Here is a 12,349-nt window from a genome sequence, read left to right as displayed (position 1 = left end):
TATAAACCTAATACCTTTGTAATCAGGTTTCAAAGTATTCCTGTGGCCACACTGTCCTCACTGAACTGCTATAATGCTGTAACTGGCTCCCCTAAATTGGAGCCATGATCTAACATATCCCATCACTCTATCTTGTTTCCCCGTCTCCACTCTTCTTTTCAAATTACTTCCCATATTTTAGAGTTCTTACTTGAATATGTTACACTCATAGAAGTTCAAAAAGAGGTTCTGCTATGGATGCAGGCAACCTGTGTCACCAGTAGCCAGACTACTCAGAGCTTGAGTGTTGATCTGGATTCCTCCCTTGCTGTTAATTGCTTCCATTGTCTTTGTTTTTCTCCCTGCATTTATTTCTGCACCACTCTTTCCCACCTAAGTCTTTCCTTCTGGTCACCATCATCTTTGGCTTCAGACATTCTTGAGATTTCTCTTGCAAATCTGTGCCTGTCGCTGACGTCTCCATATCTGTTCCATCAATTTCATCTAAGAACTTCTCTAAATCTTCAGGTTCTTTATTTTCCATAGTTCTTCCATCTTTTGAACTTAGCACTGCTGCTGGCTTTATGACATCTTTCTTGATTTCCTGCTTCTGTGAAATGCCAAGAATTTTTTCCACTTAGCATTGGTCTCAAAGGAGAGATCCTCAAAAAACGCACTTGACTGTTTTGAAATAGATGTGCACCATATTTATTTTCCACCTTGATTATTTGTCTTGCTTGCTGGTGTCTCGGACAGCAAGCCAAGACCTGCTGTGCATTGGTCTCATTGCTGCTGTTATCTCATTCGATGTGCTTTTTGGAATTCTAGGACTTGATCAAAAGTAATGTGGAGTAAATTCAGAGTGAGCGCCTCAAGGATCACTTTTGTATCTTCTTTCTCAGCCTGTTTCGGCACTCCTGAGATTTGCACATTGTCCTGTCGGCTTCTGTCTTACAAATCTATAGTTTTTTATGCAATGCCCACAGGTCTGGTCACCAGTCTGTTGGCAGTCCAGCCTGTTTAATCACGTCCATGGGCCTGGCTTTCACTGTCCCAAGTTGTTTTTTGAAAGACGTTATCTCTCCTCTTAGAGATTGCACTTCCATAGTCATGGAAGCTACTGCTAAATTCACCAAAGCAGTGGAATCTTTAATATCTGCAAATCCTTTAACACCATGGTGAGAGTTGATGTAGATACCTCTGAGGTTTCTAACATTTCACTCAGTGAAGATTTTATCTGTTGTTTCCTGGCTACTTCTTCAGAAACGAAAAGTTGCCTCACGGGTTTTGGGTGCGACCAAGGCATTTGTGGAGTTCAGCGATGTGGAGTTCAGTGATGATAAAAGTGTCACAGGAAGGTCTTTCTCTTGCAGACTCTTCACAAAACATTTGGTTGTATCTTATACCTTCCCGTCAGTGGAGGCCACAGGAGCTCTAATCTGTGGCCTCTGTGCTCCCATAAAATTAATCCAAATGAAAATAATTTATATATAAATGATTATGCTAAAAATCTGGCATGGATCTGCCCGTCTTTCCTAGGGCGATGGCTCAGTAAGCTGAGCTACTAGAAAATGCAGTTTTCTAAAAGACATCAGCTTGAATTGCAGCCAGGGCTGGACAAGGGAGCCAGAAGCAGCCCTGACAAAAATACTCAAACCAGCCCCTGCACCTTTTATCACCTTGTGCTGTCTCTCTCTTTCCATTTACTTCTCTCTTCTCGTCTCTTCTTGCTTTTCTCCCTCTCTGATCTCTCTCTCTCTCTCTCTCTCCATCAAACTCCCCCCTCCATGGGTGACTGCAGGGGAGGCCATGAGGGGGCACTTGTCCCCCCTCCCCCCCTCAGCCCCTCCTCAGATTTAGGTACAGCTTGGTGTGCAGGCTCACAGTGCTGCGTAACACGGCAGCCGCTATAGTGTTACGCTGCCTGCACTAGTACGGCCGTGGACCCCGTTAAAATGATGCCTCCCCCTGAAAAAATGTCTGCAGATGCCCCTTCCCCCCACTCTTTCTCTCATGAAGCCTCGTGCAGTTAAGGTCTGGGGAAAGTAAAAAGATGCTCAAGCGGCGGCCTCCGTTGGCTCCACCATTCCACCCTCCCCCCCCAAATGCCCCATGAAACCCATGACTTTAAAGACGTGTCCAGGCCCTGACCCCAGCAAGGCAGACTAAGATTCCATCCTTGCAAGCTGGATAAATAAGCTAATTGTAACATCTATTATTTACAGCGCTTAGAAATGGCAGAAGTGCAGTATTTAGTGCTGTATAAAGATATGTTATTATATGTCGGACAACCATTATGGGTGGAGCCTAGGCATAGCGTTAGATGGGCCACGTGACATTTTTATGCTTTCCTCTTTTTGAGTCTGCACAAAACAATTGTATAAATTAAAGAAAGACAGCTAGGCAGAGGGATCACATCCAGTGATATACAATTGGGAGTTAGAGGGATTGGGCAACCAGAGGTATTCCCAGAAGGATGCAATTCCTCTCAAGAGTTTCGTCTGTGTTGCTGTTATTGCGCCTCTCGAGTGTATTACACATTCTTACTCACTCTCAGGGCAGAGCCATTTGTCACCAAAGTTACAAACCTCTTGATATCATTACATCGTATTGTTTTGCCCCCGGTTTTTGGTTTATTCAAGATTTGTAAGTGTTTTAGTAGATAGTGTTTAATTTTGTGAATGTGCCTTGAGCCTTTCTTTCACCTGAGTTCATAGAGGGGCCTTCCAGTGAATAATGTCTCAATATGTCTCAGTTTACGTCATCAAACTAAGGAATATTCCTCGGTAGAGAGAACATTTTTTCCTTCACTGGCTCTAGGCTGTCTAGCAGTGGCCTATAAGCGGATAGATGGTTTAGCTGTTCTAATACAGAATATAGCACAATCTTCACAAGGTATTAATGTTGGGTTTTTTTCTAGTCTTGCATTCTCGAACTGTATGTGGTAAACCGACATGAAAAACTGACCTTTAATTACAACTTTTGATTATCGCCTTTTTCTCCTTCTCCTTTATTTTAAGTGTCCATGTCGTTCCCTTCCACCCTCTGCATGCCTCCGCCCTCTGAGCACAACCTAACCTGATACCTGTTTGTATTATCAGTTTAGTCCGTAAATAGGCTGGAATGGCTGCATGGAATGATTCGCTTGAGCGCACAACACTTATGCCAGTAACTAATATTAACCAATAACACTACACTAACCACTAACCCTGGGTTTTGAAACATCATGTTGCTCGTCATAAATCACTTCAACACCTTCCAAGGGTAAAAGCGCTATATAAATGTGAATGCAATTACAATTATCAATCAGAGAAATGGCACAGAGAGGCGATGCGTTGTGGTGAATAAGTGACTCACTCTGGATCAAAGTAGTTGACCAAAAAAAGTGTGACTGGACATATCGTTTCCTCTGCTTGTTCATTCAATTGTAAATCCCAGCCATAAAAAGTACAAACGGGCAAATATACAATACAGACCTTTTGTTTATTTGTGTCACATAAGTTGAAGCTCTAATGACTGCTCCCGGCTCCCCCCGCCATCGCATCCTGTTTTCTGAGTTCGGGGGTCACCCGGAACCTTCACACAGTATTATTCCCCTGTTTGAAGGGTTCATCCATTGACGAGCAATCACCCATCAGTAGCAAACAACACCAACAATGGGCGTTCCATCGTTTTATTTTGTCTGCTTGGTTTTGAGGTGTATTTGACAATTCAGTGACTGCCCCCCACCGCTCCCTCCCCCCCCCTGTAGATGTTAATGATACAAACTAAATGTTCTCTGCGCTTTGAATCCATTTTATGATGTGTCAAATATCTGAACTAAATAAAATAAACCCTCCTCAGAGGAACGTGAGCGCAAACATTCAGGCAGGAGGAAATCACCAAGAGTACAGGTATCACTCGGATCGGAGGAGAGCACCCCATCATTTCCGGGCTGTGCCCCCTGCAGGCCTACCTACCCCAAGGTCCAAACGCTTTCAGACAGCCATCGCCAGCCTTTGTTACACCCTGACCATCGACTCACTGAGCTGCCTTCATTTGCACATTTAGAAACACGTTCCGAAAACGTACGAGCAATATTTTATTTCGACTGAGCTTACTTAATAGAAAAGTCGTTGATTTTAATGTGTATTTCTAGATAACGTATCTTTATAAAGCGCATCGCACAACAGTGCTGCTGCTTTTAAGTGGGAGGTCTTATTTTATGCACCCAGCTTGACGTGAGAAGGATGGGGGGGGGGGTTGAGTTCTTCTTCAAAGTGTTCGAACTCATCACCTACAGCAGATAGAGTTAACTCGCTGAGCCATTCTGACAACTCACACACCAGCCATCCATTACATTTGAGAGCTCATAGCGACCACACACCCATTGTGAGGTATAAAGCGAGTGCCACTGATTAGGCTAGTTGTAACATCTTTAATTAACAGCGCTGCGAAGCCGCAAATCTGCGCAGGCAAGCGCTACTTGAAGCTGCGAAGTAGCCAACTTGACTTGAGCGCTGTAGCAACGAATATTTCTGTAACACTGAATAGCCATGTTTTATCAGTGGTATTAGAAAACTCCTTCAGGCTGGTGGGAACTCAGATAAGTCCTAGCGGTGCTGCCTGCGGCCAGGCAGCCAGGGACGTCGGTCTTTGAACCGAGAAGGTGGCGGAGCTCTCTCCCGGTGCTGGGAAGTACAGTAAAAAGCTGACAGAACCCGAGGTGCCAGCTGATAGATTTACACCTGCTTATCGGAAGTGGAAGGAATGTGAGCCACAGTCGCCCGCTGCACAGCCCCTCGAGAGATGCTCCCACCGGACACCGGCCGTGGGGGCTGGAGGCCTCGCAGCGGGGGGAGGAAAGGGCCCTGGCGGGAGGAGGAGCTCACCTTGACACCTAGCAGGGCTGTCCGAGCCCTTATAAAAAGCCAGCTGAGAAGGCTCGCGCACTGAACTGCACCGTGTCATCCAACCTGCCTCGCGCACTCCCCGGCCCCAGGTCCACAGATGATGAAAGTCCTGGCGCTCCTCCCGGCTCTGCTCTGCAGCCTGTGCTCTGCGGCAAGCAGCTCGGACGGTAAGACGCGCGTCTAGCGCTTAGAAATGAAATGAGATAATATAGGCGCTGTCATTTTAGTTTGTCTTTCCCTTTATCCCGCGCCATCTGTCCATGACTGGAACAGTCGGCTTTCAGAAGATTACAGGGCATCATTTATGTCAGAAGAGGGCGAGTGCTGCTGCTGAGACCACTTTGCCTCTCTTCGGAAGAAGTCAACGTGTTTTTCAGACCACGTGGTAGCAATACGGTAAAAACGTGCGTGAGTGCGCCAATCGCCTTGCATTATCGTAATAGAACTGCAGTCGTGAGGTCAGTTATCGATTTGGTAGAAATCAAAAGCTAAGTCAAACAAGTGAAATGTCATCGGTGAAATCCCGCCGCACACAGGAGCCCGCAGCAGGTGCGCTGTCACTTTCAGATGTCACTAGGATATCTCTGTCTCGGAGGGAGGGCGCTGCGTGGGATCCCCAGTAATTATTAACTGCGTTTTAAAAAGCACGCCATCGTTTTATCTTTTAATTGTGTGTGCTTTTTATACGGTACTTTTAATTGTGTCGTTTATATGTTGCGTTTCTTGCAAGATTCTGGCAGCTCAGCGGCCCTGTAAATAGCGCGTGCTGCTATCACACAGTTACAGGTGGTCAGGTTATCGACCTTGGAAATAAGGACGGGTTCCAGGTACTGGGGATTTATCCTGAGACTTTCAGGGCATTGTGCAAAGTTCGTAGACGCATGTGCAATAACTCTTTAATAGACTTGCCAGCTGATTAATTGTGTTTCATAAAGTGTACTTATGGCCATGCTACAAACAGTAATGAAGAGAAGATAATGAGGAGCGGGGGCTGCGGGGAGACGTTTCCCGTCTAAAGGCGCCCGCGTCATGCTGTTAACATTATTGTGCAGTGGCGTTGGGAAGATGCCATGGGTCCTGATGCAAAAAAGGAGATTGGGCCCCCACACCCTGGTTTGATAAGGAACCACCAGTTTATGAAGTGGCCTCTGGTGCCACCGCACCGGTTGCACTATTGATCGACGCACCTGTTATTGCACCCCTGCTGTGAAGTGCTATCACTCTACCATTGAACATAGAGCTCTCAATTTCAGCAGCAGACATGCCAGCCCCGCTGAATAGGGCAGGGACTCTCCTATTGAAGGGATAGCAGCCCTGTTGAAGAGTGCAGGCACCCCCTTATTAAAGGCATACCTGTCCTTCTGAGAAGTGCTGGTACTCCTATTACGTAATAGTCATGTTGAGTAATGCTAGTACGCTTCTACTGAAGGGATAGGAGCCCTGCTAAAGAGTATAGGTACTCCCGTATTAAAGGCATATGTGTCTGTGAGAAGTGCTGGTACTCCGTATTACGTAACAGTCCTAATGAAAAGTATGGGTACCCGCTTATTAAAGGCATGCCTGTCCTGCTGAGAAATGCTGGTACTCTTGTATTAAGTATCAGTCCTGTTGAGTAATGCTAGTACTCTTCTTTTGAAAGGGTAGCAGCCCTGCTGAAAAGTATAGGTACTCCCTTATTAAAGTCATACATGTCCTGCCGAGAAGAGCTGGTACTCTGTATTATGTAGCAGTCCTGCTGAGTAATACTGGTACTCTCCTATGAAAAGAATAGCAGCCCTGCTGAAGAGTATAGGTACTTCCACATTAAAGGCATACCAGGCCTGCTGAGAAGTGCTGTTGCTCTCATATTAAGTAGCAGTCCTGTGGAATAGTGCTGTACTTGTCTATTAAACGAACCTCAGCTCTTCGGAAAGGTACCACTACTGCCATATTAAAGGCACACCAGCCAGGGGCGGCTCCTCCATTAGGGCGGAGGAGCATCACCCCCACCGCCAGCAGCAGCCGCTGCAAACCTTTAACAACCAAATGATAATAAACTATGTTTCTTATCGTTTGGTTGTTAAAGTGGGCGGGGCCATGGGGTATGACGAGGGGAGTGCGCTGTGCACCCCCTCAGTGCGACTGTGTATTTGGCCGGCCGTCTCGCCGGCCAAACACACATGCGCACAGAGCTCTCTCCAGCCCAGCAAAACAGTCGCTGGGCTGGAGAGAGCCCGCACAGGCTCCCAGTCTGCCTGGGTGCGCCCTGGCTGGGTGCTCCCAGCCAATCCCAACTCTGCTCTGAGCAGCGTCAGGATTGTCGCAGGGCAGACTGGGAGCCTGTGCCTGCCTGCAGCGAATAGGAGCAAGAGGAGCGGCACGGGAGCGGAGCAGGAAAGTTTTATTTTTTACATACATTTAAAAAAAATATATTATTACCCCCCCTTCCATGCACAGCACTGCCCCACCCCTTTAAATCCCTGGGAATAGTGACTGATACCAGCCTTTTCGAGAACCCCAGGTCCTCTTATTTTAAATAGCAGCCCTGCTGAATAGTGCTGGCACTTAAAGAGAGAGCAACCCAGCCCTGCTTAGGCGTGAGATGGGCAGGTACTCACTCCTTAAATGTATTCCAGTCCCACTGGCACGTGATCATACTGTGGCGGTCATTCCAACCGCCGCCCGCCATGCGGTAACCGCCATATGGCCGCTCCGCGGTCAAAAGACCGCTGGGGCCATTTCAACTTCCTTGCTGGGCCGGCGGGCGCTAGCCAAGTTAGCGCCCGCCGGCCCAGCGGGAAAGGGGCCTGCAACACTGAAGCCGGCTCCGAATGGAGCCGGCGGTGTTGCAGGTGTGCGACGGGTGCAGTTGCACCCGTCACGCTTTTCACTGTCTGCTAGGCAGACAGTGAAAAGCAGGCTGGGGCCCTGTTAGGGGGCTCCTGCACTGCCCATGCCAGTGGCATGGGCAGTGCAGGGGCCCCCATGGGCCCCAGGACACCCGTTCCCGCCATCCTGTTCCTGGCGGTGAAAACCGCCAGGAACAGGCTGGCGGGAAGGTGGTCGGAATCCCCAGCAGCGCCGCCATGGAGGATTAGCCCAGCCGGGGGAAATCCGGCGGGAAACCGCCGGACCCGGTTTTCCGACCGCAGCTTTACCGTCGCGGTCGGAATGGGCTTTGAAGCACCGCCAGCCTGTTGGCGGTGCTTCAGTCATCCGCGACCCTGGCGGTCATAGACCGCCAGGGTCAGAATGACCCCCTGTGTCATTAAATGTGCTATACTTGTGTTTCTCATTCCACGTTTAGCAGCCATGCTGTGAAGTTCTGACACTTTCCTATTAAAGGTATAGCAGTCCTGATGAGAAATGCTGATACTAGCGTATTAAATAGCAGTCCTTCTGAACAGTGCTGGTACTTGCACAACTAAAAGAAGCACTGCATGCCTGGTTCTTTTTACTGAATAGAGGAGGTGACCTCTACTAATCACCCTGCTGACAAAGAAAATATTATTTTTTCCTTTCTTAGATCCTCACCCCCTCTTTTAATGGCAGGCTTCATCATCAGGTCCCATCGTGGTCCCTAAAACATAGGATGGGCTGTATTTGCATTTCAAGGAGCATTACGAATATATCGAGCCACAGTCTTTAAAGGATAATACAAATACCTCAAACCAACCATCCTTTACCCCCTATACTACAACCCTTTTAACTACATTGAAACAATCACTAATAAAGTGATACATCGATTGGTTTGAGGCCTTTGTATTATCCTTTAAAGACCCTGAATTGAAATAGTCAAAGCGCTTCCTTAAATGCTATCGAGCCCATCCGGGTTTTAAGGGACCAGGATGAGACTCGATGGTGGATCATACCACTTTAGAGTGGGTGAGTGTCTAACAGAGAAAAATTAATCTATTTCCTTGCCAGCAGGGTGATTATTAGATGACATACTTCTGTACTTAGTAAAAAGAATCCGGAATGGGATACTTATTTGTGTTGTGCTAATTTAATAAGGAAGAAAGAATCCCCCTCCTGTACATCAAAGGCTTCTCTTCCCATCCCAGAAGTAGGACCCTACGGTACCCGCTTCTGGAATTGTGCTGGTAGTGCTGGTACTGTCCTATTAAAGATATATCAGCCATGCTGAGACATCCAGAGACTTACTCCTTAAAAGTAGTGGAGTCACACTGACGTGTGATCTTACTCTCCCTTTACATGTATAGCATCTCTGTTACTCAATACAGGTACAGCAGTCCTGCTGTGAAGTGCTGGTTAGTGCCCTAGCCCTGCTGAGTAGTACACATACTCTTGGATTAAACAGTAGTCCTGCTGAATTGTGCTGGTACTCTCCTGTTAGAGAGATAGCAGCCCTTCCGGGTAGTGCTGGTACTCTCCTATTAAAAGTATAGCAGCCCTTTTGAGAAGTACTTATACTCTGGTATTAAATAGTAGTTGTGCTGGATAGTGTTGGTACTCTCTTATTAACGTGAAAACAGCCCTGCTGGGTAGTGCTGGTACTCTCCTATTAGAGATATAATAGCCCTGTTGAGAAGTACTCCTGCTCTTATATTAAATAGTAGTTGTGCTGAATTGTGCTGGTACTCTCATATTAAAGAAATATCAACCCTACTGATAGTGCTGATACTCTCCTGTTAAAGGTATAGCAGCCCTGTTGAGAAGTACTCATACTCTTGTATTAAATAGTAGTTGTGCTGAATAGTGCTGATACTCCCTTATTAAAGTGATAGCAGCCCTGCGGAGTAGTGCTGGTACTCTCCCATTAAAGGTATAGCAGCCCTGTTGAGAAGTACTCATACTCCTGTATCCAAATGTAGTTGTGCTTAATACTGCTGGTACTTCCTTAGTAAAGTCACACCAGCCCTGCTGAGTAGTGCTGGTATTCTCCCATTAAAGGTATAGCAGCCCTGTTGAGAAGTACTCATATTCTTGCATTAAATAGTAGTCGTGCTGAACAGTGCTGGTACTCTCCTAATACAGTGCAGCAGTCACAAACAGAAGTGCTGACCTTCTCCATTAAAAGTAGTGGAAGACTACTACAGGTATTGCATGTTAAAAGTATTGTATACCACCTGTTAAATGATAGTATTTCCCGTTTAAAGTATTGCAGTCTTGCTGAGGAGTTATGGGACTCTTCGTTAATGGTACATCAGTCACACATGGAAGTGCCAGTACCCTCCATTAAAAGCACTGGAATCCTGCTGAGAAGTTCAAGTACTGGCATGTTAAACGTATTGTACTCATGCTGTGAAGTGTTGGTACTCTCCAGTTTAAATCTTAGCAGAACAACTAGAATTGCTAGTACATTTTTATTAAAAATAGTGGTGTCCTATTGAGAAGTACTGGTACTTTCCGACCAGATATAATGCAATACTGCTGAGACTGTAAGAGAAGTGTAAGTACTGCCTTATAAAACGTGCAGCACTTCACAAGTGTTGGTATTGCAATTTTAAAAGCCTTGTATGCTCTGCTAAGAAGTGTTACTACTGGGGTATTGCAATTAATTAAGCCATGTTAACAAATGCTAGTACTGTTGTGTTGGTGCTTCATTTAAACTGGTGGCTACAGGTGGGGACCGCTGGCACTATTTACTGGGACCAGCACTTATTTTTGCATAGCAGACTTTGAGCAAGAGAGGAAAAGCATAAAAGGGGAACAAAGATTACGAGAAAGGCAGAGAAACAGTGACAATGAGAGGACGCAGGGAGGAAAAATCGCCTTGAAGACTTAAAGACTGAGGTAAAGACACAGGGAGTACCCCCTCTCTTTGCTCTCCCTCCTCCGCCCCCCAATATTCAGTAGCATGGTGTGCAAGCTTCTGAGCAAGACTTTGGGCTCCAGCACTTATTCTTTTACAAATTAAGCACTACTTTTTGTGTGAAAATGATAGCATTCTATCTGGGGAGTTTTAAAACTATGTTATTAAAAACACACCAGCCATGTTGAGGAATGATGATACTTTCTCCAAATAGACCAGCTATGCTAGGAATGTTAACATTTTTTCAAAGGTACCATGGTACTCCTGCGGTACCGACACAGAAGCTTCACCCCTACAGTACTGCGGTACCATGCAAGCTTCACCCTATGAAGCTTGCTTAGTGCCATGGTACCATAAGGGTGAGGCTTGAGTGGCGGCTCCTGCAGGAGTACTGGGCTACCTTAGAGTTGAACTGTGCTTGGTCCTGCAAGAATACAGTGGTTCTGGTGGCTCATTGTTTTTACTTTTGATCCCTGGTTGACCCCTGTGATGGGTGCTGCAACATTATTTATCAAGTTCAGCCTGTGACTCTTTGATGGAACCAATCCAGGATTCCATCCATCCACCCATACTTTTATCTAGCAGTCCTTCATTTTTTTATCCATCCTTTCACTACTTCACCCTTCCCTCCAAACATCCTACCAACCATTCTTTCACCTTTCTTTCCACCACTTAGTTATTCACACCCATCTAGTCATGCTTCCACATTTCCATCCATCTGTCCACACATCCAATCGGTCCTTTCATGCTTCCATTCTTCTCTCAATCGCCTATTTCCATCTACTAATCCATCCATCTTTCCACTGTTACATCCAACCACCCTTTAACCCAGTGTTTCACAGACTGAGAGTCATGACCCACATCTGACTTTTTTTTTAAGGTGGGGATTGGTGTTTACAAACTCCTCTCACTTTGCAGTCAGAGAAAGAACAGTAAACTGAATTATGTCACAAGCTTGCTGGGTGCAAGTGTGTAAGAGGAAAGGCTATAGGATGTCATTTTCTTGTAATACATAAAACATGTAAATACTTGTAAATTAACTGTACCCATTCAGTAGTTAGGACAGCAAAAATGATGCAAAATATTAAGCACATGTTTTGTAATTCTAAAGTATGATGGAAGCAAAGAGGTTAATAGGATCAAAACAAATCAAGACACTTTACTTGGTGGTGCACAAATGATAAATATTCACTGAAGCCCGATTTCCACACAATAGTGTTTGTGTGCAATGTAATTTTAACAGTATTCATCCTTCTACATTTCCATTCACCCGTCATTACTTTCTTATTCCCCCTTTTCCCCATTGTTCCTTTTCACTACTCCTTGCTTTTTCTTTAGCTCTCCCTAACCCACCCATTCTTTCTATTGGTCCCTCTCGCTCTCTTTTTCCATTTCCTCCTTTTTTTATTGTTTCTTCAGCGTCCTTGGGCCCCCGATCGCCAGTTCTGTCATTGTATTCCTTTCCAGTGTTGCTTATGGCCTTCAGTGTTGTTTATGGCATTCATAAGGAAAAGGCCCGAAACATAACATTTGTTGTTGGCACCCAGTTTAGTAGCCATTGGGCCCAGTGGTGATGTCCACTTTACCTGCCAGAGTGAGGAGCTGACAATAGCACTGATTACAAGCGCTCTTTTTAGTGGAAGTGCACAACGTCTACCAATCAAAATCTGCACTCAGGAGATTTAACCTTTGGGCAGATCCAAACCCCTCTTAAAAGTAATTT

The 12,349-nt window shown here is 45.8% G+C and overlaps 1 protein-coding gene across 1 annotated transcript in view; it reads left to right on the top strand.

Moving 5' to 3' along the window:
* Nucleotides 1–4,893: 4,893 nt before the first annotated feature.
* The window catches only part of CA4 (carbonic anhydrase 4), a 78,195-nt gene continuing 70,739 nt past the window's right edge, over nt 4,894–12,349 (top strand). Inside the window, exon 1 of the mRNA XM_069226539.1 lies at nt 4,894–5,038. Coding sequence (XP_069082640.1) covers nt 4,969–5,038 — 70 coding nt within the window. The 5' untranslated portion in view covers nt 4,894–4,968. The remainder of the gene's footprint in view (nt 5,039–12,349) is intronic.

The sequence above is a fragment of the Pleurodeles waltl genome, chromosome 3_2 (assembly GCF_031143425.1).
Source record: "Pleurodeles waltl isolate 20211129_DDA chromosome 3_2, aPleWal1.hap1.20221129, whole genome shotgun sequence".
In the NCBI taxonomy this organism is placed as follows: domain Eukaryota; kingdom Metazoa; phylum Chordata; class Amphibia; order Caudata; family Salamandridae; genus Pleurodeles; species Pleurodeles waltl.
This window is presented reverse-complemented; position numbering and strand designations above follow the sequence as displayed.